This window comes from Poromitra crassiceps, assembly GCF_964638095.1.
Source record: "Poromitra crassiceps genome assembly, contig: HAP1_SCAFFOLD_1605, whole genome shotgun sequence".
In the NCBI taxonomy this organism is placed as follows: Eukaryota; Metazoa; Chordata; class Actinopteri; order Beryciformes; family Melamphaidae; genus Poromitra; species Poromitra crassiceps.
In genome coordinates, this window is record NW_028150808.1 from 1 (window position 1) to 27373 (window position 27373).

Here is a 27373-nt window from a genome sequence, read left to right on the forward strand (position 1 = left end):
GCCGTGTGTAATGTGTGTGAGACAGAGAGGCAGAGAGGTGCGTGTCACACACACAGTGTGTGTGTGTGTGTGTGAGTGAGTGCATCAACATTGAAACAATCATTTGTGTTTTAGTTTTACATAAAAATTAATTAGATGATATACATAAAATAAAATACATTTTGTTCGATGGCAAAAAGTTTTATGTACGGTATATTATTATATATTTTTTGGTGCCACATACGATACTGTGAAACTGGTATTTTTGTCCATAGTTATCATACCCTCAAAAACCTATACCGCTGCATCCTATAATGTTACTGTTTTATGTCTATGGTCACTGAAATCCACAAACATTAAACCCAAAGCATAAAAGAACCTGTTAGTGCTGTTTCATCAACCATATCAGGCTATCTTGGCTCAATTGTTGGGTGTCTATGTGATCAATAATCATAATCCCATAGGCATCCAGGAATTTAGAGAAAGTAAGCAAGTGAATGCATTCTCATTCCCATCGTGTTTTGTGAGGACCCCTTGGCCCACCGACGGTTAGGTTTAGGCAACAAAGCAACTTGGTTACATTTTAACCCCTTCTCTCTGCCAAAGCATTTCCTCCATGGTCATTCGTAGCCAGCCGACTGCTACTGACATCCCCAGGGTCCTAGCGCCAGTCAAATAACTGCCTTACATTTAGCACACAAAAACGAAAGAAAAAGGAGGATCCTATATGCCATATCCTAGGGCTGGGCAATAATGATTGTTGATCGTCTTTCAGTGGAATGATATTTTGATGATTATGAAGATATAATATTGTGACACATTTCTGCTGTCTACATTGATGATGACAAGCAAATCTTACTTCAAAACTGATCAAATGAGGTATGGTAGGAATATTATTTGAAAATGTAAAGTTTGTTTGACCTCATACCTAACTTTACCATTCGGTTCAATGAGATGAACATTTGTTTGATTATTTAATGTGATTTTTGCATAGGCTACATGAACCACATTGTGATATATATTGATATAGAGAAAAATCCTTATGATTATCATGATATTGATTTCAACCATATCGCCCAGCCCTTGGATATCCGAATCTCAAAATAGAAAACTGAAAGCCTACCTAACGAGAATATCCAAATAATCGAATATTAGTGTCCAGCTATAGAGTCTTGTCATGGCTTTTTAACCAGCCAGCTAGCTAGCTGCAGGCTACAGGCAGCACTGTCTGAGGCTGTTAGCCAGCCAGCTAGCTAGCTGCAGGCTACAGGCAGCACTGTCTGAGGCTAGCTAGCAAACTCCTGTCCTGTATGGTCGGGAGATTGTACCAGTGGAAGAGGAAGCTGCGGAAGTGATACTGAAAGCTGTAGGTCCTCGAATGGCCACTTGAGGCTGGGTACAAAAGGGAGTCATTCCTGTTCACCCCCATGTTAAAATGTCCTACTTTGTAACATGTTTACAAAATGGCAGCCCCTACAATTGCTCAACTGGTATTCTCAGTGGTCACGGTATGTGCTGTGTCAGTGGTCATGGTCTGTGCTGAGTCAGTGGTCATGGTCTGTGCGGGGTCAGTGTTCATGGTCTGTGCTGGGTCAGTGGTCATGGTCTGTGCTGGGTCATGGTTTGTGCTGGGTGAGTAACTTTCACTGGATTGTTGGTGCGTTCATGTGCTGTTGGAGTCATCGGAAAAACGTGATTCCGAGAGGGAAAATTCATGTGAACGGCCGCTCAAGTCGGAACAACAAGTCGGCAACTCTGTGAGAATTTTGGTACACGAGTTGCCGACTTGACGTCATATATGCAGAAAACATGGTGGACCAGAGTGGATGTTTTGTTGACGCTAAGAAACTTTTTATGTAATTAGTGTATTTTGCATCAATTATTTGCTCACATGTCATCATGTCGTTTAATATGGTATTACCGTTAGTTGCTGTCCTCCTAGAGTGACCTATTTTACTTAGAAAACATATCTATTGCGTGATAACAACTCAGGTAGGAGCAATAGTAGATTGGGTCAATTTCACGTGTTCGAGCAAATCCTTAACGAGCAAGTAATTAATTGTTTGTCTCCCCTAGTTAACATAGAACTAGTATGATACATCAGACCTTATACCATGGTCTGGGTGAATACTCGATTCTGATTGGCTGCAAGGTGTCCATTATTTTGTGATATTGTACAGTGATAATGTACACCTAGCTAAATGGTCTGTTCACCGTTCATATCAATGCGCCATAGTTTCAAAAGTGTTATCAAGAGAGCTGTTTGAGCTCTATACCCCCGTTAAGGGTTAATATGACAATTTTGGATGTTGAGAAAAAAATTGACTCGGTCAAAGTAAGTATTTAAATCACCCCTGTGTGCTCAGTTTATCAAAAATAACTCTTATTTACAATTTTGATTTTCGTTTCGGAGATTTTTTAACCTCGCGTCACCAGGCTCTTCTCGGCGAGAAAGAGGAGATTTCCCTCGGCTCGTGCACGAGCGGGGGCCTTTGACAGAGAGAGAGAGAGGGAGGGAGAGAGAGAGAGGGAGAGAGAGAGAGAGAGAGAGAGAGAGAGAGAGAGAGAGAGAGAGAGAGAGAGAGAGAGAGAGAGAGAGAGAGAGAGAGAGAGAGAAAGAGAACTCTCTCTGCATGTCACCACAACAGCACACGCAGTGCAAGCCCCCGCTGCTCTGTCACTTCCTGAAACTCTTCGCTCTTAAATGTTAATATACTTGGCCAATACGTATCTATCATACAAAATAAAGCAAGCAGCCAAACGGTAATGTCTTCATTTAATGTAGAACGCAAAACATCGTTAAACCCGCATTCCTGTGATAAAATTAACGTTTGAGTCGGCTTTAAAACGGAGGGTGGGGGAAGTGGGAGGGACTATTTTATTTCGTGGAAGACTGATTTACAGTATGAATAACAGACATTTAGCCATTTAGATTGCTTTATTTATTACACATGGAAATATAAATGACTGGTCTTATTGTTTTGTTGGCAAGTGACCATGGTATAAGCGGGTTAATGCACTTCGAGGTGTACATTATCACTTTTTAAGGGACTTCGCGGAGGCAACCATCCTCGGCTTCGCCTCGGACGGTTCACGCCTCTCGCGTCGTCCCTTAAAAAGTGATAATGTACACCTCGTCGTGCATTAACCCTTACATAATTGCTTAAACCTCACGTTCAATATTGAGAATGTGCTGTGCTCTCCAATAGGCCCTGTCCCGTCTGGTGAAGATGGCAGCGGAGAACGAGGGGCTCTCAAGAGGATTAGTGCCATGTGGTCTTCCTTCCGCCGACACAAAAGAGATGGTGAGTAGTGCATTACATTATCAGATTACAGAGTGACCCATGCATTACAGTACATTAGCAGATAACAGAGTGAGTACTGCATTACACTATTAAGCATTAGTTAAGTATTAGTATACTACTTAATTCATCATTTATAAAGCATTCAGGAAGCTTTTCCCAAGACTCAGCAAAGCAGGTCTGAAAACACACAAAGTTAAATAGACTGAAAACACAGTTAAACAGACTGGGAAACAGCTGCAGGAAATCACACTCAGATTACGGGCAGATTAGAGCAGGTCTCATTATAAGCACCAACCTGGCACTGCGAGTTCAGCACCTCGGACAGCTCTCGTGACCCTGACAGATGAGCTCAGCACCTCAGACAGTTGTCATGACCCTGACAGATGAGTTCATCACCTCAGACAGTTGCCATGACCCTGACAGATGAGTTCAGCACCTCAGACAGCTGTCATGTTGCTGACAGATGAGTTCATCACCTCAGACAGTTGCCATGACCCTGACAGATGAGTTCAGCACCTCAGACAGCTGTCATGTTGCTGACAGATGAGTTCAGCACCTCAGACAGCTGTCATGACCCTGACAGATGAGTTCAGCACCTCAGACAGTTGTCATGTTGCTGACAGATGAGTTCATCACCTCAGACAGTTGCCATGACCCTGACAGATGAGTTCAGCACCTCAGACAGCTGTCATGTTGCTGACAGATGAGTTCAGCACCTCAGACAGCTGTCATGTTGCTGACAGATGAGTTCAGCACCTCAGACAGCTGTCATGACCCTGACAGATGAGTTCAGCACCTCAGACAGTTGTCATGTTGCTGACAGATGAGTTCAGCACCTCAGACAGTTGTCATGTTGCTGACAGATGAGTTCATCACCTCAGACAGTTGCCATGACCCTGACAGATGAGTTCAGCACCTCAGACAGTTGTCATGTTGCTGACAGATGAGTTCATCACCTCAGACAGTTGCCATGACCCTGACAGATGAGTTCAGCACCTCAGACAGCTGTCATGTTGCTGACAGATGAGTTCAGCACCTCAGACAGTTGTCATGACCCTGACAGATGAGTTCAGCACCTCAGACAGCTGTCATGACCCTGACAGATGAGTTCATCACCTCAGACAGCTGTCATGACCCTGACAGATGAGTTCAGCACCTCAGACAGTTGTCATGACCCTGACAGATGAGTTCAGCACCTCAGACAGCTGTCATGACCCTGACAGATGAGTTCATCACCTCAGACAGTTGTCATGACCCTGACAGATGAGTTCAGCACCTCAGACAGCTGTCATGACCCTGACAGATGAGTTCAGCACCTCAGACAGTTGTCATGACCCTGACAGATGAGTTCAGCACCTCAGACAGTTGTCATGACCCTGACAGATGAGTTCATCACCTCAGACAGCTGTCATGACCCTGACAGATGAGTTCAGCACCTCAGACAGCTGTCATGACCCTGACAGATGAGTTCAGCACCTCAGACAGTTGTCATGACCCTGACAGATGAGTTCAGCACCTCAGACAGTTGTCATGTTGCTGACAGATGAGTTCAGCACCTCAGACAGCTGTCATGTTGCTGACAGATGAGTTCAGCACCTCAGACAGCTGTCATGACCCTGACAGATGAGTTCAGCACCTCAGACAGTTGTCATGTTGCTGACAGATGAGTTCAGCACCTCAGACAGTTGTCATGTTGCTGACAGATGAGTTCATCACCTCAGACAGTTGCCATGACCCTGACAGATGAGTTCAGCACCTCGGACAGCTGTCATGACCCTGACAGATGAGTTCAGCACCTCGGACAGCTGTCATGTTGCTGACAGATGAGTTCAGCACCTCAGACAGCTGTCATGACCCTGACAGATGAGTTCATCACCTCAGACAGCTGTCATGACCCTGACAGATGAGTTCATCACCTCAGACAGCTGTCATGACCCTGACAGATGAGTTCATCACCTCAGACAGCTGTCATGACCCTGACAGATGAGCTCAGCACCTCAGACAGCTCTCATGTTGCTGACAGATGAGTTCAGCACCTCAGACAGCTGTCATGTTGCTGACAGATGAGTTCAGCACCTCAGACAGCTGTCATGACCCTGACAGATGAGTTCATCACCTCAGACAGCTGTCATGACCCTGACAGATGAGTTCATCACCTCAGACAGCTGTCATGTTGCTGACAGATGAGTTCAGCACCTCAGACAGCTGTCATGTTGCTGACAGATGAGTTCAGCACCTCAGACAGCTGTCATGTTGCTGACAGATGAGTTCAGCACCTCAGACAGCTGTCATGTTGCTGACAGATGAGTTCAGCACCTCAGACAGCTGTCATGTTGCTGACAGATGAGTTCAGCACCTCAGACAGCTGTCATGTTGCTGACAGATGAGTTCAGGACATCAGACAGCTCTCGTGCCGCTGACAGATATGCTCATGCTGGTTTGTGGTCCAGTGACATGTCAGTTACCATGACTGACACTGATTGAGGAAGGTAAAGAAACTGGATTGTATTTGGAAAGCTAGGGTTTTTCCTGCATATAGGAAATTTCGGCGCCCCCAAAGCCCCAAGGTCCAAAAAATCCTGATAATGATTATTTGAGTTCAGGACAACCCTAACTGCATACCAGATAAGCTCACAAGTCATTTTTCAAGTCCAAGTCTCAAGTCTTTGTGCTAGAGTCCAAGTCAAGTCTCAAGTATTTGAGCTAGAGTCCGATTCAAGTTTCAAGTCTTTGGTCACAAGTCCAAGTCAAGTCTCTCAAGTCTCTTATGGATGAGCGTTCTATCATGGGTTAGGGTTAGGGTTAGGGTCATGCCATCCGGTCTGCTTAGAACACAGCATAGCCTAAAACTAAGGAATTCAAAGCTATTAAAATACAGTATCAGCATTGATTAGTTGACATTATTATTAGATATTCCCTTAATGTTAAATTAAAAATAAAAATAAAGATTGTTCACAAGTCCCAAATCTCAAGTCTCAAGTCTTTGAGGACAAGTTTAAAGTCAAGTCTCAAGTCACTGTGTGTGTGCGACTCAAGTCCAAGTCTCAAATCCAAGTCCCCATCTCTGCTGCATACTAGCTTAAAAAATCAAGCATTTTTCCTGTATCCTTTTAGAGAATTTCAAAGTTAAAGTCCAACTTTTGTACCTTCAAATAGCTTCCTTTCTAAAAGTCAGGGGGCCCTATCTTCCGACAGGCGATATCCCCTATTAGCGCTTGCGCACCTGTTTGCGCGTGCCTTAATGCAGGCAAGATAACAGTCCGCCTTGTGCATTTGTCCAGGTGTTCTGCCGAGTTTTGCTCCCCCGCCCAGCAGCAAAAAAAAGCATCCCCACCTCACGGGAGCATACCTGTAATGATTTATACAGAAATGTAACTGTTTAAAAGTGATATAATCATCTGGTAGACGTGACCTCCCTGATTTCTAAGTTAAAACAGCCCCGAAATATGTTAAGGATGCAATTCTTGGCGGGGATGTGGAGACGTTCACGGCACGTGTCGCAAGCGCAAATTAGAGCCGTGCCAAAATCATCTGCGCCCCAAAATGCCTGCGCAAACGGGATTTGGGCGGTCTTAAGTACCAGAATTATTCACGGGTGTGGCCAGGCAATGCTGCATTACGTCAATCAAAACCAATCAGATTCCCATCTCGCAATGGCTGTTTGCCATTCTCTCCATGCGTAATAGAGTGTACTCACTCATGCAAGATCAGAGAGAGCTTATTGACAGATCGTCTGTGGTGCCAACGACCCTCTGGGTTATGAAGGTAAATAGCCTATATGTCCATTGTCCAACAAGTTTTCTCAATTCATGTCCCTCTTTGCGATGTGATAAAAGTTTCTCAGTGAGTTATAGTTGATTGCCTCACTGAATTATCTGCTAATACCCAATTTTAGCAGCGAAATTTGATGTCCTGGCATGGCAAGGCTGTGCATAATGACATATCCAAAGGAATTTTACTTTGCACTGCACGGAGACATAATTGTACTGTTTAATACTACTACTACTACTACTAATAACAATAATAATTTAAAAGAACTCTAAAATAATATGGGGGGGGACAAAATATTGCCGAGCTGCCTGTTGCCAACCCCTGCCATCATGTATTGTACATAATATTGTAGGTTGTAGGCTAATATGAATAATGTCACATCTTTGTGATAATTTCCCTCCTTTCATTCAAAAAAAAAAAGCAAATAAGGAAGAAAGAAAATTTTACGGCCATGGAAGCACTCTGAGATAGTTATGGAAAGTAATTTAAATATTATGCAATATGACTTTGGGGACACAGCAGTAACCCTGTTTTATGAAGCTATATTCTAACAGCATATTACTTTGTGTGTGTGTGTGTGTGTGTGTGTGTGTGTGTGTGTGTGTGTGTGTGTGTGTGTGTGTGTGTGTGTGTGTGTGTGTGTAGGAGTGAAAGACGTTGCAGCTGCAGAGTCCCTGGACCCAGTGGTGGAGCCGGCAGCCAGGCACCAGCGTTACGCCAGTGGCCAGTACTTCTTTGAGTATCTGGTGGTGGTTAGCCTCAAGAAGTCCAAGGAGGGCAACTACCAGCCTCAGATCGCCTACCAGTTCCCCAAGGTCAGTGTTATGTTAGCCTAAAAGGCACATAGTTCGATCCGACCAGGATTTCTTGTCACAAATTTGGCTTAGCAATTTAGTCATGAGGGAAACGTATACTGGATGTGTATTGTGTATAGAGAGGCAAAGTGGAACGTCACTTTCTTCCTTCCTGAACCGTTTGGTTTGAACCAGTAAAACTATTTTTATACGCATTTTACAAAATGTGGATGAGAAAATAAATGGCGGATGAAAATCTCTGGTACAGTGCTGAAGCAGGAAGTGGGCGGTCACTTTGCCTCTCTACAGGGAATATCAGTATCTGTTAGAAGTGCTAACCAACTGGTTATCAAGCTTGCCAGCTAGCTAATGTCAGATTATTGTTGCAGCGGACCACTCCTCATCCGCAATATAATATATATAACAGCAAACCAAATGAATGAAACCAATAGCCAGAAAGATGTCTTATGAAAGTATATTTAAAGCCATAACATTCTCCTATAAACTGCACTGAATCTCAATGTACCATCTGATCAATGTACAGAGTCCAAATATTCAGTGGCGATTGACAATTGTAATCCACTTTTTATTTCTCCTCACAAAAAGCGCTCTAGGAAAGATTACAAACTGATTTATGAGCCAAGTTCCTTATCAAGTGAGTAGGCTTTCAAATCAATCTGTAGAGCACGTGGCACATATCAGCATATTGTTTGCACTGCCTCTATGCACTGCCTGGCAGACAAACAGCTTTATGACACGGTGGGGACACACCAGAAGCATCTCCGACGCGGAAGCGTCCTTGTTAACAGTTTAGACAGATCACACCGGTGAACCATATAGTTCACTATATGATAAACATCACATGGGGAATAGTGAGTGAGTGAATGAGTGAGTGAGTGAGTGAACCATTCCGAACATGGCTTGTGTTTAAAAAATATTTTTTAAGAATAGAGATCAAGTGTGTGTGTGTGTGTGTGTGTGTGTGCGTGCACAGAGAGATGGGATGGTGAGGTTTCAGATGGAGGAGGAGGAGAAGACCCTGAAGGCAATCACTCTGTTCTGTTTCCCTGAGGGCATCAGCTGGGCCCCGCTGACAGAGTACCACAGGTACGCTCACACCTTGCCCACCCCTTCCCCCACTCTCAGAGTACCACAGGTACGCGCACACCCTGCCGCCCCGTCACAGAGTACCACAGGTACGCTCACACCAGCACAGCCACACACACTCTTAAAGGAACTCAGCTCCATGCTGATGTAACACAAAACATTCGTGGTGTTTTTTAGGGAAACAGAGTTACACCGACCTGGACCCGGCCGGGTCTGGGGTCCTTTCAAAAGAAGTGACTGCGGGTCCGGGACTCAACTTTGTAATAATAGACGGATCCCATCATGTCCGGGCACAAATTTCCCGGACCCATTAGGGTCCAGGTCTGTCATTTTGGACCCGTGAAGATCTCTAAACTGTCCTAAACAATTGAAGTGAATGGTGACCAACTTTCAAAAGTAAAATAAATAAATTAAAAACAAAAACAAAAACAAAAAAAATCATAAATGACATCTTTTCAAGTCAACTTGGCATCTCAGGGCTTGTGGACACTTGGATTACACCAGACGACCAGTATGGAGGTGCTCCCCCCCCTTTTTTCCCCTTTTGTATTTGAAAGTTGGTCACCATTCACTTTAATTGTTTAGGAGAATGCTGTAACTCTGTTTCCCTGGAAAACCTGGAAAATACTATTTTGTCAACTAAAACAACTTCCACCGGCATGGCAATTTTAATTTTTGGGTGAACTTAACCTTTAAAGTCGTTTCACACCAAGGACCCTATCTTCCGACAGGCGATATCCCCTATTAGCGCTTGCGCACCTGTTTGCGCGTGCCTTAATGCAGGCAAGATAACAGTCCGCCTTGCGCATTTGTCCAGGTGTTCTGCCGAGTTTTGCTCCCCCGCCCAGCAGCAAAAAAAAGCATCCCCACCTCACGGGAGCATACCTGTAATGATTTATACAGAAATGTAACTGTTTAAAAGTGATTTAATTGTCTGGTAGACATGACCTCCCTGATTTCTAAGTTAAAACAGCCCCGAAATATGTTGGGGCAGAACAGCTGTTTAGTCAATCACATTTCTATGAAACCATGAAGTACTATACCTCGTTTTGCTCAGAAGGACTCTTCAGAGGCGCAGCTTGTGAACAGGCAAGGCAGGCAACTGCTTGGGGCCCCAGGGCATTAAGGGCGGGACATACTCCATACGCACTTCCAACCGCGAGGGCCGTGTGGCCAATATGACGTAATTACGGTGGGGGCGAGGCCACCGCAGCCTTAAACGCGTGTCGCCGCACCGCTCTGCTCCGCTTTGCAGGGAGAGAAATGAAATGAAGAAGTTAGTAGCTATTTATACAGTCCATGCTAAGTAGGCTACAATGAGCCATGTTTTGACCACATTTCTTGACCCATGTGGTAAACCTTGATTTCTAACTGTTAGTTTTTAGTCATTTCAAGTAATTGAGACAGATTTAGGCCTATTTACATTCAATAAAAACAAGATTGGTGATTCTATTCATGTGCTGATACAATCGTTTGAGAGTGAAACAGCTGTCTACTGAACATAAATGGCATTCCATTGACTTTTAATTGAGTTTCATTGACTTTATCATGGGCCATTCACTGTACTATGTGAGCAGCGGTGCTCTGAGCAGCACTCTGAGTATGACCACCTCGGCCCGAGTGCGGAGTGCGCTCCCGGTTTGCAGAGCTCCGCCTCCTGCTACCCGCCTGGAGTATGTCGCGGGCTTTAGGGCCCCCCAAGGGCTGACCAATTTTTACTCCACAGCAGTGACTGAAAAACCCTCTCCATTGAACAACCAATGGACAATTTGCAATGACATTGAAACCTCCCTAAAGGGGTTGCATGTCATCCCCTGACCTGGACGATTTGGAATGACGTAGGAAACCACCCTGAAGGGGCTTCATGTCATTCCCGTCAAACTTACATGATTCACATCTCTCTTGAGTTGAAAGTGGATCATTCAATGCAATGTACGTGAATCATGCAAGTTTGAGGGAAATGATTCACGGTCATTCACTTTCACTTTCACTTTCACTTTCACTTTCAATTCAAGAGAATTCCTGTCAAACTTGCATGACTCACAAATTATCTTGAATTGAAAGTGAATGAAGGAAATGAAGAAGTTACTATATCTGGAAGTCAAAACCAAAGAGAAAAGAGGATGTGGAAAATGAAAGGCAGTGGAGCAGATACTGATTAAGCAGATAACTGAATGCTGTTATTTTAGTAGCCTATGGGGAGATACGTGAATAACTTCAGCTACAGTAGCAATGGTGTCACGTTTTTGTGTTAACCTGGCTAGCTACAGTAAGCTAATAGCAGGGCACACAATTAGCACCAGTCAACAGCCTAATACTGGTCAAATATAAATATGCAATTGACTGGTAGATTTGCCTCACTCACCACCAGCCAAAAACAAACAAACAATGGTAATCTATTGAGTGGCTGGTATTGAATATTCACTAGCCAAACAAGTAAATTTTGCACCATGTATGAAAGCTATAAATAGGCTAATGAAATATGTCCTAGGAACTTGAGGAATTCTAATTATAATATGCAATGTCTTTTTCGTAGGTGTCTGGTTATTTATAAAATAATGGCAATGAATGCTGGTTGGAGGGGCCGCCCGGGAATTTTTGCCTAGGGCCCTGTAATGTAATAACTGCACATTATGTAATAAAATGACAAAATGTAATAAAATGTCACTTTCAATATGTAATAACGCTGCATTATGTCATAATCTGTGCAATATGTAATAAATCGCCTGAACGCAATATGTAATCATGTAATACATTTATTACATATTGCGCAGATTATTACATAATGCGGGAGAACTTTCTTCTGGCTGAAAATGTAATAAGTTTATGAAGAAATTATAAAATGCACTAACTTTGACACTTGACATTTTTTTTATGTAAAAAATATATTTAACCATAAAAATAATTTTAATTCCTGGACTTTCCTAACATGAAATGAGGTGTGTGAACCATGGGTGCTATTTTTTTTTCTCAGATCAAACAAAATAGAATTAAAACTCCTTTTAAATAAACAAAAAAACATAACATGCTTGCTGGCTCGCAGCAGTGAAATGTCTACCTGCCTGCTGATTGAAATCAAATGTGCAGTGTCTCTCCAAATGCGCCTCCAGTTTGGCCCACTCTGGATAGATTTGGCTGAAATCCCTGATGAGGACTACGCAGGCCGTTGAGAAATTCAAGCCTACGACATTAGAAAAAGTATGCAATTAATGTTGGCGCTGCTCAAATACAATGGGAACGGTGTGTGTGTTACTGCCATAAATGTTTTTCAGCTTTCGTGCTATATTATGTTCCTTTTCAGGGCTCTCTCCTGCATCTCCGCTGCGGCGTTGCTGCGTGCGTAATGACGCAGCGTACAGAGAGCCGCGCTGAGTGATGCCGCTCTCTTTCAAGTGGAATTTCGTTCCACCAGCACACATTTTCATTATCAGCTTTTTTATTTGTTTGTATATACATTGAATCCGACCAATTTAGTCCAATAATTCATTAGAGAATTGTGAGTATCTATGTTTTTTCTGCCAGCATTCGTCCAGTCCAGTGAGAGTTCTGACTGTGGCTCAGAGGAATATGGAGAGGAGAGGACCGGAGTTCTGCGTAATGCGCTTTTTTTCGTCTTCCAATGTTCCACAAACCCGTCCTGCATTTCCGTGTGGCACCGGTGTGAAATGGCTTTTGATCTTTGACACAAACAGTAACGGTGGATTATACGTCATCTTTCCAGTGAGACCTTCTCCTTCGTCTTGACTGAGATTGACGGCAGCAGAAGAAATGGATACTGCAGGAGGTTACTGGTCAGTATGTGGATGTTACTGGTCAATAATGATCAGTATGGAGGTTAGTGGTGACTGAAGAGTTGTTGTTTTGCTGTTCATAATAATGAGCTCTCCTTGTCTTCTGTCCCACGGACCTGCAGCCCAGTGGGAAGGGAGCTCGTCCACCTGAAGCCTACTGTATCATCAGCAAACTGGCTTGTTTTGGCCTCTTCTCCAAGGTGAGAGAAAGAGCGATTTCAACTGAACATCTCTTTAAAGACTGTATTGTATTTGGTCATTTTTAAGATATTACATGTGTTGCCGACTCCTGCCCTGGCCTGTTGATTAACACATTCACTGCCAGCCGTTTTTCAAAACTGTAGTTAGCTTCTGCCAGAGGGTTTTTTTGAGGATTCTGGCTCATCTTTCAAGAGCCGAGGATTCGTTTCTGTTAGGATTTTGTGAACACACAATATCTCAAAAGAACTAATAGAATGTGTGCTTTCTCTGTCTAAAAGAGTTAGTTTGTAGAGTTAGTAGTTATGTAAGCATTAGCAGTTGAATACAGCATGGTTTCAGCGTCTGTAAATTTATTCTGAGATAAACGGCTTTTTGTGAAATTCGATAGAACAGTCACTTTAACCATTCATTTTTGGCATCAGTAAGACGTCAGACATCTAAACAATAGTTTTGAACAGTAATTTCCTCCATAACAGCAGGAAACACCCCTTTCCTTCAAACTCCTCCCTCCGTGTGTGTTCTTCTTGGCTGCAGCGGGCGTGTCACAAGCTAGTTTCTGTTGCTGCTGTAACCTCGCGTCACCAGTCTCACTGCTTTGCTGCTGCTGTGCCTGTCTGCCTGGCGGCCGCTGGGCAAGTCTGGATGGATGGGCTCGCTCGTTTCTTGGGGTTCTGAGAGCTTTGATGAAGCTTTTGCGATTCTGGTCTTATTTATGCTGCGTGTTTCAAAGTGTGTTCCACCCGTAATCTATTATGCAAATTTGCAAAACCCCACCGCCAGCTCCCAAGCGCGAAAGCGTTTTCGCCAATCCATTTTCATGAGAATGGCTTCCTGACACTGCTTTTTGCTTGCCTTCCTCTAGAATGGAGAGCACTGTCGCCACTTAGTGGGTCGGTGGAATGGGTTGTACACGTTCGGTCGCTCCAATATTTTTATAGGAGACGTGGGGGGCATTGATCCACGTAGCACCGTCAAAATTTTTTTTTTTTTTTTTGACGTCTCAACTCGTCATTGGCAGTGAACCGTTGGAATTTTTTTGACGAGTCAACTCGCCATTGGCAGTGAACGTGTTAACCACTGTTCTCCAGTTGTTGTTGTTGTTTTTTTACATATAAACTCATTTTGTGTTCAAAGTTGGGGAAAAAGCTGTTGCTAAAAACAAGTGATGACATCAGACACAATAATAGTCTGAGGTCTGACGTTTAGACAGTAAATACAGTAAATAGTGGTTAGCTGTTAGCTATGTTTGTTAGCTAAGTGTCCGCCAGGCTCAAAATGCCACTGAATGAGCAATTTGATATAACGCTCTTTCCATAAAGCCCACCAGCTTTGATATCTGTTGGCCAGTTGTTGATATTATAACAATATTGATGGAGATGCGGGGACTGGGAGACAGTAATGGCGGCATACTGTTGACGGTATTTCCATTGTGGGCACAGACTAATACCGCATTCAAGACAACTCGGACCGCCGTAACTTTGAACACAGAACCTCCGCCCCAGACATATTTGCATTCCATATTTGCACTTCCTGCTCAGGGGCAAAACCAAACACAGGCTATAGGTTGCTATAGCAACCCGTGTTCAGTTAGCATTGTAGCTACCTACTAGCTAACAATGCTGAATGCTGAATTTCACATATTGTTCTAATCAGAGCCAAACATAGATGACACAAACACATATTAACATTAACATTACATAATTAAGAGATGAGATTTTGTGTTAAAACGTCAACAAACGTCTTTATAATAATTAATTAACGCTACAAGTTGCCATTTTGATGTGGCTGTGACGTCAACTCGGATACCCGAATTTCCGATCTGTAATTCCGACCTGGACGACGATTCAATTCACTTTTTACAGGTCGGAACCCATTCTGAAGGCAAGAGGCGAAGGTGTTCTGCCTTTTTTTTTAGTACAACAGCACTGCAGTCATGATGCTGCAGTGGAACAAGCTATGAGCTTCTTATCAATGTAAGTTCTTTGGCGCAAATGATGGCATGCCATCGAACACCAACAGTTAAGGCTACAGCACGAAATTGCGATGCAAATTTTGACCCACCTGACAATCACAGCAACAGATGTGTACACGTCGGAAGCGAATTTCTGAAAAATCAGCGTTGGTCCGAAAAAATAAACGCCGCAATAACGCTCAGCTCATGGTTGCATTGACTGATATGGGTTCGGAAAATATTATTGACGTGCAAATTAATCCCATGGAAAAAACCGCTGCCCCTCTAGTGTAAGAGCCCTATTCACGTTATTTGAATCAATGCAGCCATGTCTTAGACCATTGGTTCCCAAATAGTGCGCACTTGTGTGCCGTGAGGCTAGTCCATGTGTGCCGTGGGATTTTGTGACAACCAGGCGTTAAATTGAGAAAGCTACAGATTTATTATCAAACAACATATACAATTATGTCACTATTCTAACTTATTAACCTCGAAATTACGTGCAAAAGGGTCAAACACACTTACAAAAGAATCATGTTCAATCTATGACCCCCCCTGCGCTCTACAGATAAATTCTAGCGCAGTTGAGCCTGCATGGGCAGCGCTTGAAGCCAGGGTCACTCCCGAGTGGAGAGTGAGAGGACACAGACACACATGTTCATAGGGAAGCATTAACTCCTCCAGGTGGTGCAATTCAACACAACAGCGTCGTCAGAGCTCATTTTACTTCACTTTTGTTACTTTTGTTTTCACGTGGCATGTTAGCTGATGGGAGGGGATGGGAGCACCGACCCTCTCCCCCAACCCCTCATGAAAACAGAGAAGGAGAAGCAGGATGATGATATAAGAAAAAAAATCATTAACAGGTGGATGGAAAGGCAGCGAGAAAAATAGGTCAGAAACTGACATGTTTAATAACAGAATGTAAATTGCTCTGATATTCTGCGTAAACAATTAATTGCATTGATTAAATTGTGTGCGTTGGTGCTTTGATTTTTACAAAGTTTAAAATGAGTTTGTTAAGTGAATAAAAGCATTTACAGACTATTTTGGATGGCTATAGGGGTGCCTTGAGATTTTAGATTAGATTTTAGATTTTAGATTTTGAAAACCACTGTCTTAGACAATAGACATAAAGCACTGCAGGAATGAGTCCGGAAGTAGCACTTGGGTTCGTCAGGCGAAAAAGTCGATGGGGATTTTGCTTAAATGCATAAACACAGTGTTTGGGAGATGATTCGTCTCACAAACTCTCTCAATATTATTACAAAAGAGTGTGGGCCTGAAAGTCGCCGCGGGATTGCGGGAATCGCGCATATTACATATATTATATATTATATATATATATATATATATATATATATATATATATATATATATATATATATATATATATATATATATATATATATATACACACAGTATACAGTATATGTGTATGTATGTGTATATATATATTTATATATATGTGTGTATCTATATATATATATATATATATATACACATACAGTACATATATATAGTTGGTTAGTATAGTTGTAGATCAATTTCATGGCCAAATGCAGAAAAAGATGCTTGAATTTGATTAGATGATTTAAGGAAAGTAGTTCGACCATGCCATCAAAACTTGATGGAAACTGGCCAATAGAGTGCGCAACAAATACGAAATATGGGTGTGGCCTCGCACAAGTTGATTATAACTCAAAATACCAGTATGTTTGCTCATTCATCACTACATAATGTTTCATAAAGCCGTTGAAGTACTCTAAAACCAACCAATAGTGGACGCCACAAATGCCAGAAAAGTGGAGGCCCTGGTACACATTTTCGCAAATTCCTGTGGAATGGTAAATGACACGACATGGAATTTCCTCCAACAATATGAAGTTATGTGCAAATGTTGCACAACAAACATGACCCCAATTGGCCTGATAGAGGTGTAGTTGATGCTATAGTTATATATAGTATATATATAGTATATGATATATAGTATATGATGCTATAGTTAATGATGAAAATGTCCAACGTTGAGAGGCTGTAACTCTGACACCGTTTACAACCAAGGATGCTAAAAAGCAAGGATAAGACATCACTCACATCACAGTGGTCGAATTTCCAGACTTTGGTAACCTGACACTGCCAGATGGATGGGTTTGCTTCACATTTGTTTCACTCGTGAACTCAATACCGCCCCATCTGGGGGAGTCAGGTTAAGACTTTGGTGCCAGTTCTATTGAGGTGAATGAGGTGTGGCAGGGTAGGTCAAATGATAAACCATCATGTGATGTTTCACCTTCGATTGAAAAAATGCTTCCACCAGATAAAAAAAAAAACATTACCTGATGCGATGTGTGAAACAGGGTCTTGAGGTGAGCTATATGCAGCTGCTGGACAGAGCCATGATCTGTTTGGAGACCAATAAAAAGGAAAAGAAACGCACATTTAGAAAATAAAACACATCAACCGTTAACATCACATGTCTTTTATTTAATCTGAATGGAGCATTTTTCAATCAAAGGTGAAATGACACAAATATGATGGTTTATAGTGAGACTACCCTTCCTGCCCCATTCACTTCAATAGAACTGGCCTCAAGGTCTGGCACCAATGCAACATTTGAATGCTGTGACGTGAGTGTTGTCTTATCCTTCTATTTAGGATCCTTGTTACAAACCAGGTAGGAACAACATGTGGGGGCATGGAAGCCTTCTGACTTTATGTGATGGACATGCTATGGAAGTCCATGTTGCAGAATTATTTTTAGGATATCTTCAAAAGGTGCTCTGTGCTCCTCTGTCTCCGCAGATATTCGATGAGGTGGAGAAGCGGAGGCAGATCTCCATGGCCATGATCTACCCCTTCATGCAGAAGCTGAGGGAGTCGCCATTCCCAGCTCCAGGAAACACTGTGGAGATCAAGAGCTTCATCCCAGAGTCTGGCACTGAGGTCAGAACTCTCCGCATTCTAACACACCAAAAACCTTTCATCCATCATATAGACTCGGGCTGGGCGATATGGACCAGAAATCATATCTCGCTATTTTTAGGCTGAATGGTGATACACAATATATACTGTATCTCTGTATTTTCTACGAAGGGGAAGGTTCAGTTGTAAGTCAAATCCACATGTGAGATGTTAAAACAAGATAGGGCTGGGCGATATGGACAAAATCAAATTGACAATATTTTTGATCAAATACCTCGATATCAATATTTTAACAATACTGTAGGGATGACTATTGGTTACCTGACGCTGCCAGACGGGGCGGTATTGTGTTCACAAGACACGCACCGTCTGAGCATGGGCCCAGGATTGGACAGAAGCCGTCCACGAAAGCCGTCCACGAAAGCCGTCCACGGCCCGGGACGAACCAATCAGCGGCAGCTACGGGCGGGCTTTGTGCTGGTGTGTCCCTAAGACACACCAGTGTCCCTAAGAAATGAACAATGATACGTGTTATCGCTGTTAATATTACTCATCAGACGTCCATATTTACAGTTGCAGTTTACTAATGTTAGTGCTAAGCTAACTCGCTAATGTTGCTGACGTAGGCTAACAGGCATGCAGGCCAGTCAATCGGTAAGATTACATTTAAGGTGCAAAAACAACAAAAATCACCTACCTCTCCATGCTAACAAAAGGGTTCATCCTCGGACATCAGAGTGCACTCTGGGTGCTCGGAGTAGGATTTACAAACGTACCCTTTGATAATCGACTAGTCTGTGAAAGCCCGAGTAGTAGTATGGAGAGCCGAAGTGAACGTCACTTCCTGCTTTTCTCCCTGTATTTGTTCACACGCTGTTACAGGGAGAAGAGCAGGAAGTGACGTTCACTTTGGCTCTTTATTCTCTTGTGTCTCAGTGGAGAGTTTCAGTGTTCCCTGGTTTAATTGCTGTTTCAGAGTCTTTTCCACCTTGCCTAGAATAAACTTCTGGTGGAAACACTTCAAAAAATGTTTTTTGAATAATGGTTTTCAGTAGGGCTGTCCCCCGGGCTGTCGGGCTCGGTCGAAACGGATTTAGCTGTTCAATATGAATATTCAACTGTCATTTATTTTCTTTTTTAATAAGACTATCTAGCCATCAGAAAATCCATTGGCATGAACTTGTTTGATTTGTTTTTTAATTGGGACTTGGTTTTATGGTATTAATATAATAGGCTGATACTTATATCAAAATAGGCTATATATCACGATATATTGGGAGAAACCAAGCAATTCTATGTAAAATCAGACATTCATCACCCCCATATAGCCATAATGGAATGATCCTTGTTTCATAACCACATTTGGCGACTTTTACGACTGTGAGATTGGCAGTCTAATCAGGTACCTTCGAACGAATCGTCGAATCGTCAACTATTTGGGGTCACCCCTAGTTTTCAGCTGTAACAGTGTTGACATATTAGTAACAGTGGTGATTCTCCATTAGATCATCAGGCTGACGCGACCCTTGGACTCGTGGCTGGAGCATGTGGACTTCGCCACACTCTGGGGCTGCCTGACGGATGAGGAGGTGCTGCTGGTGTTTGCCTCCGCTGTCCTGGAGAGACGCATCGTCTTCATCGCTGAGGAGCTGGGGTATTACACACTCACACATACACACTCACATATACAGTACAGACACACCTACACACTCACACATACACACTCAGACATACACACTCACACATACACACCAGGGTCGGAAATTAGCGGGGGCTCGTTTGCCACTAAACAAACAAAACAAAACCGTGACTTGGAATGGCCAAACTATCACGTAACATTGAGCAACATGATGTGTTGAGCCTACAAGTTGAGCAGCATGTTGTGAACAGTAGCCTACTTGAGTGAGACCTATTAGCAGCGCTGCGCTCTCATGCTGTGTGGACTTATTTTAAGATCAAGGAAGAAAAAGGCCAAACAGTGGAGTGCAATTTAACGTTATACAATGTGGGCGTTTCGAGCATTGGAAACATCAACACCACGGATTGATACGAGGTGAAATGTATCACACAAATAACCCAACTGTTCAGAAAGAGACAGACCCAGACCCTAGCATGTTACAGCACCTAGCTACTGTAGCCCAGCCCACCACCTGCTGGCTGTAACCACGTTCATGAGGCTCAAAACGCCACCGAGTGACCAAAACATTCGCTTGTTGACCATTTGGAGTCACGCACTCTCCGATAAGCCCATTAGCTTTGAAGCAGTAGCACGGTTGTTGATATCTCAGAAATATTGCGGCTTACCGCTAAGCAGTGTTGGGGGTAACTCATTACAAAAGTAACATATTACATGTAATATATTACTTTTAGCAGTAACTCAGTAATATAACTTATTACTTATAGGATTTCAGTAATATTATACCAGTTACTTTGTCAAGTAACTCAAGTTACAAATTTGAGTTCTTTTTTTTTAAATCAAAGCACATATTTAAATAAAGATACAAACATTTCCTAATCAAACTGTGTTTTTATGCAAATAACCACTACAGAAGACAAATGACAAAGGGAACGAATAACATTTAGAATTTTGGATTATTTACACTGCGACTTGAAGGCGGTTGAAATTATTTTTCGGGATGGTTCCGGGGCGGCGATGTCATTCTGCTGCTGCTGTTGTTTTGGTAAAAGTAATGCAAAAGTAGTGTAATAAGTAACGAGTTACTCTACACAGACAGTAATATTGTAAAGTAACTTATTACTTTCAAATGAAAGTAACTAGTAATATGTAGTATATTACATTTTGAAAGTAACTTGCCCAACACTGCCGGTAAGCTACCATTACGGAGGGAATACTTTTTCAGTCGTGACTCGTAACTTGAGCTGTAGTGCAGACAAAGAGTATTGAAGGCAACAAAGACGAGACGAGACGAAGCTCTGGTGCATGATGTTGCAGTGGAACAACCTTTGGTTCTTATCAATTTAAGATCTTTGGAATGTTTGAAATCGAACACCAACCATTATAAAGGTAGACAAACTGACTGGAGTTGGGCTTTAAACACAAAGCTCACCTTCAAATCCAAAATACATATTTTTCCTCTCACCTGCAGTGCTATTTATCCATTTAGATCGTTTTCACGTGTTCACGAGTTTTGGAGATATCGGCCCTAGAGATTTCTGCCTTCTCTCCAATACAATGGAACAGGCATGGCACTCGGCTTGTGGTGCTCAAAGTGCCAATAAAATACATTTGAAAAACTTAACAGCAACGTCTCATTCCAGAAATCATGACCTGGTTACTCAAGATAATCCACAGACGAGCAACCAAAACTCTTGTGAAAATACATTTTGATATGACATATCAATATGATGATAACATTAGTTCATAAAAACAAGTCACAAACCTGAACCTATCTCTTTACAGTATTACCAAAAGGTCTGATGTCAGCCTTACTGTCTCTCTACAGCACCTTATCCCAAGTCATCCACGCAGTAGCAGCTCTGCTCTACCCGTTTACCTGGCAGCACACGCTCATCTCCATCGTTCCAGAGATCCTCATTGACGTGGTGATGGCACCCACCCCCTACCTACTCGGGGTCCAGAAACGCCTGCTGGAGCAGGTCACCGACCAAAGTGATGTGAGTTGTCTTAAAGTGATCATCTCCAAATATTTTCACATGAAAAAATGTCTGTTTAAGTCACTATCTATCGCCAACACAATGGTGATTGAGTGTATTGATGCAAGCCTTTGCATTTTCACTATTGCAGCATTTATTCAGTTCACTGTTTGGATCTCACCCGCAATTTACCATAGGTGTAGATGATCACTTTAACAAAACAGAGCAGATTCAACACTCCCTGACACTGGGGACGACTGTCGCCAAGAGACTCATTCTGAAGGAGTGGAAGTCTCCCTCCCCTCCCTCCTTTCAGTTGTGGCTGATGGACATGGTCTCAGACAGTTGTGCGCATGGAGAGACTCACTGGAGAGACCAACTCACTTGGGAAGTTTTCCACTATTTGGGACCCATTTCTGGCCTACTTGACGTAGTCACAGGGGTGATGAGTGACTCGCCCAGCTGACCTCTCATGGATCCCATGCAAAACATCTCTCATAAGCAGATGAGCACACTATGCTGCTGGTAGCCGAGTCGTTACTTTGACAAAATAGTATAATTATGTTTTTCCTTTTTCCTGTGTATGAGCCTGTTTTAGTTTTTACGTTTATGTTCTGTTTTCATGTCCTGAAAAGTATTTAAAAAAGAAAAATAAATAAAAGCAGATGGAAGTTGTACTTATACCTTAGGACTACTTTGTGAATTTGTAGGACAGGCTGTGAGGGGTCTTACATATACTAGTGGATTCATTATTGAGTGGCCTATTCATTCTTCTCTGTCTTCCCTCTATAACACAGCTGCTTGTGGTCGACTTATCTGAGGATAGAAAGGAGACCTTCATTGTTTCTGTAAGTGTGCGGAGGTTTGAATTTACATTTTCTAAAAAACAACAACAATATTCTTTTGGTTCTCTCTTATGGTTTTAAAGGTGAGAGGAAACTTACACATTTTGTCAACTTGTGCTGTAAAAATCTCTCCTCTTTCCAGATTGGCGATGAGAAGTCTATTCTGCCCCCTAAACTCCAAAATGAAATCTTACAGGCATTAGGAGCCAGAAAAGAAGGAGCAAGTAAGTAAACTGTCCAAAACGAAAACGGTTTGAATATTAATTTTAGGTCTCTTTCACATATAAGCTGGTGGACTCTGTGCGATTCGGGGGGGGTGAAGTTGCAACATTGTTGCGATTTTCATTTTGGCTGGTTCACTTTCACACAAGAATTTGTCACAAGAACCAAACTTTCTGAACAATGTCACGTGGTCGAAACTGTCACTCGTCTATTGGACAGAATAGAGAAGGGAAATCTCTCCTCTCTCCAGCAGGCTTCTTGCCTGGCTGAGGGCTGACTGAACAACACAAGTGAATCCGCAAAACACAAACCATGGAGCAACACCACCTGCGATATTGGGATTTCTGGTTTTACTTTGGTGTTACTATCAAATAATTATTTAACAACAATGTGCCCAATATGAGCAGCAGATGAGGCAGCAAGCTGTTGAACATTTCATTCTGCAGATGAGAGTAGCCTACGTACCGAAAGAGATAGGCAAGCCAGCTAGCTGTTGAGAAATGTGATGTTGTTATGACGACGTACGTCACGACGCGGCGTGCAGGTACTGTACACGTGTGCACGCCGCAGTGTTTGTTTTGCTCCCTTCTACCGTCTTCTACTCATGATGCACTGCATGAGTGCATCAGATGCACTGGCGCTCTTGTGTTTAGTCCGTTTTGCTTTCACACAAGAAACGAACCGCGCCAGGGTTCACTTGGAAGCGAACCGAGACCCACGTTTTCAAGCGGAACAGAGTTTGTTTGTTTGTTCCGCCACAGAGTTCGTTTGCGCTTTCATACCACCCCAAACGAACCGCACTATCCGAGCAAACGAACTTTGGCGCAGTTAAAGCGGCCTAAACAGCTTATATGTGAAAGCAACCTTAGATTCTTGCCATTTAAAAGTCCCTGGAAACCATACATAAATATGTGTTTTGCGTTTGTCACACCAGAGAAAAATTTTGTTATTAACCACCCAAATTCGAACCATTAAAATTGTTGCCAAGTATATAAAATTAGTTTTCAAAATCGTGAGAAAATCTGTTCTATTCTCTGCTGTGAGACTGTGGGGGCGTGTCATGCAGCAGTGGGGGCATGTCATGCAGCAGTGGGGGCGTGTCATGCAGCAGTGGGGGCGTGTCATGCAGCAGTATTTGCTGTGCATATGGACAGTGCTTGCAGGAGCGCGGCTCAGACATACATTTCCGCCTAAGTCTTGTGTGTTCCCTATAAATATCGTAAAGATCTACAAGAATACAATAGCCAAACAACAAATATACAAAAACATGAGAATATATGATTGATTGATTTTATTTTGGATAAAGAATGACAACATCCAAGGGATGACATGAAAATGTGTGAACACTTATTTTTCATCATGGTCCCTGGTCTCATAAAAACATGACGAACAGTAACACATAACATCAAATAAACCATACAGAACAATCAAGGATAATAAGAACAGGAGACATAAAGCAGCATACCATAACACCGGAAGGCTCACACATTAATCTAAACATTAAGGTTTTTAAAACCATTCAGAGAATTCGCAGACTCAATTTCATTGCGGATTGTAGTGACTATCTTGGGTCCAACATTTAGTCACTCAGCTGGGTGTAGGAGAGGTGTTTTTGACGCGCTTCAAAACATTGATGTCCAGGCGGTGTTAACAGTTTGGGTGAGAGGTTCTCATTTAAATATGTTTACAGGCAGCAAAACTATTCTGTTAACTATTAAGAATACAGTAACTTGAATCTATTGCAATCAGTGGGCAACAGAATTAGGGAATGTATGAGGCCAGTCGTGAAATTCCATTAATTCGAAAAGTCCGCAGGGGGGCGCACGTCAGGTCCGGAAGTGACGACACGTACATTGGCTCCAATGTAAAAATGAGCCGACTTCTCTCTCGTTCTGTGTCTTAAATAAACATTTTCCGAATGAGCTTATGGTCTGAATAAACAATTTCAAGTCTTTTTCATGCTCTCCTGGGCTCCGTTTTCTAAATTATGGTCCCATTTCGAGTAAAAGAGCCGATAAAAATTATAACTTTGGGGGCGGGATTTTATTTGATTGACACCAGCCACAGGAAACCAGATGCCAGTTGCCAAGGCAGGCTAGCTAGCTAGCTAGCAACGTAGCCAGAGATTAAAAGTAAAATAACAGAAACAGCGTTACCCTTATGATATTTTAATGATGTTAGTAGACACACGTAATAGTATAGATCCCCGTTATGAGGTATGTTGATCAAAAGAACACCTAAAACGCTATATCGAAATCGGGTTTTAGTGGACGGGCAGCTCTGAAGTTGGGGCTTCAGAGCTGATCTGCGGCTAGCTAGCTAGCAACAGTATAGAGCCCCCGAGGTCTGTTGATCAAAAGAACACCTAACGCTATATCGTTATGTAATGTGACTTGTGACATGATCACCACATTTCAATAAATATAACGTTTTTGCACATTTGAATGCTGCTGGTCGTTTGTTTAACGCTGTATATATTGGACATTTAAAGCTGATACACAATTGTGTTGAGGTAATTCCGCAAAGCTCAGTTAAAAATATAACGTGTAACACTTAAAACAATCAAATGTAAATTTTTCACAGTAATATGCCCATGGTGAGCTAATTGTTTTAATTATATCGAAATATATTTGTATGGTGTAGCAGACATTACAATAATATGGCAATATAAGCCAGTTACCCTAGCTAGAGAGAGCAATTTCAGCCCACCAGATATCACCATATTTCATTTCAATAAATATTAAGCATTCATTGATTGAAGCAGACTGCTGGTTTCTCCGTCGTCATGTCCTCTGGTCCAATCTTCGGTTCGTATCACTCGACATCAACAATCTTATACATGATAATATACAACAAGGCTATCTTTGTTGACAATGTTTATTGACAAAAGCATTAAAACAAGCAAATGTAACAATATTCTCCGGTCACTGGCACTAGCTACAACTTGAACAGAATATTATAGCTTTGATCTTCACAAATCATGATCCTCTGTTGTGTAGTTTAGCGTTAATCTCAGGAGAACAGAATATTATTGCTTTGATCTGTGTGTCCCATCTGGTACTGGACGGCGGCTACCCCTGGAAGAAACGAATTAGACACTGTTAATCACTGTATAACGTTAACGTTTGCTTACCCAACACTACGTGCGATTGGTAAATACTGTAAATGTAGCCTTGTACCAAGACGCTGATTACATTACACTGCATTACATTGCATCAGCTGATGCAATGTAATGCAGTGTAATGTAATCAGCGTCTTGGTACAAGGCTACTGTAAATGCAGAGGTGGATAAACTATCCAGAGGAGTTGAACCCCCTTGTTCCCCCTTATTGATTGATAGTTATCTAACGTTAGCTAGATATATAACGCTATAGCTGGTAGATCATATGAGTATGCTTTGAATCTGCCTCATCTCAAAGAGGTAACCTAGGTAAACAGAACTGCGTTTGTTTTCTGTCTACGTCCGAATCTGTGCAGCATGCAATACTGTTTAACGTTGTATAACGTTAACTTATGCTACTCTAGTCTAACGTAGCTAGCGTTAATGTCATGCTATGCAATTAGCGTTACGTTAGAAAATAAGATTACCTCGATTTTGTGGAAGATGCAAGCGGCAGGCTGGTGACGCCGCGCGAGGTCTGGAGGAAATAATACTCTGGTTTTTCTTCGGGCTATTGTATTCAATGTGAGAGCAATGGAGCAAGGCTAGCAATAGCAACTAACGTTAGCAACATTTGTTAGCCAAGCTAACGGCTAGCAGGGAAAATAACATGAACAAGATGGATGCCGTGGCGGAGGAAACCCTCCCCCGAGTCCCGTCCACGCTCACGCCCTTTCCTGTTTTCCCGGCTCCACCCAGCGAGCATTTTTAGGTTGAAAAGACGTTTAAAAAACGTTTAGGTTCAACGTTGAAAAAACGTGCAAGAAAGGTTCAAGAGTGAAAGTTTTTTCACCGACTATTTGCAGACGTTGACGTTCACATTTAGACCATATTTCACCATGATCTTAAATAAAAAATGCAGCACCGCACACGGGATTCGAACCACGTTCAAGCCTCTGCGCTCTACCGAGTGAGCTATACATTTACTGTATGTGTAGCGAGCTGGGCACATATATACTCTATCTCGCACACAACTTGTAGACTACACGATTGTGCAATATACCACAGACTCAACGATCGGGAGGACAGGTTATTTTATGTGATGTGTACAGACTATTATATTATGTAACAGACTAAAATTATGTTGTTTGTGTGCATCTAGTCTCTAGGCTGTATGGCTTCAGAGGTTAACTTCATTTAACACCAGCAAGTCAGTCAGTAGCTAGATGGTAAATCATCTCTTAGTCCTCTGTGACAGTATTTTCCTGTGTGTACCCTCTAACACATACCCGCCACACGGGGGCCGTATGTTGCCCATGTGTGCTTTATAGTAACGTTCAGTCAGAACTCATTTATAATTAAGCCCATAGTTAATTAACTAATCATGTACAAAACACACACACAGTCACATATTTTATATACTGTATATGTTGTAAGCCTAACTTTTGCCATCACAGCTGCTTTTTACATGTATGGGATAATACAGGCTAATATACAAGGTGTCCCAAGCTCTGAGTCATTATAGACTCAATTAGCTACAGAAGCTAATGTTCACATTCAGTCCTTGTATATTTCTCTCATGTGTTCATCATTCCTTTCCTCCTCTGTGTGTGTGTGATTGAGAAATGAGATGCAGGTGGTGTTCATCCTAATTGGCCTGGTCAGGTGTCAGATTGCTGCTGGCTGATTGGCTGTTGGAGAGCATTTAAGCCAGCTGATGCCATCCTGTCGCCCCTTGCTCTCCTCATTCCCAACGATGATGGCTGC

The 27373-nt window shown here is 42.4% G+C and overlaps 1 protein-coding gene across 1 annotated transcript; it reads left to right on the top strand.

The window, feature by feature from the left end:
• Positions 1–3188: 3188 nt before the first annotated feature.
• Positions 3189–22508, top strand: LOC310771961 (DENN domain-containing protein 2D-like; the record flags this gene model as incomplete). Its single annotated transcript, XM_083664454.1, has 10 exons — positions 3189–3284; positions 7701–7870; positions 8844–8956; positions 12678–12747; positions 12870–12947; positions 17705–17845; positions 19330–19478; positions 21289–21460; positions 22237–22287; positions 22427–22508. Coding segments are annotated over 10 exons (1122 nt in total), but the record flags the coding sequence as incomplete, so codon positions are not given.
• Between the last annotated feature and the right edge of the window lie 4865 nt (positions 22509–27373).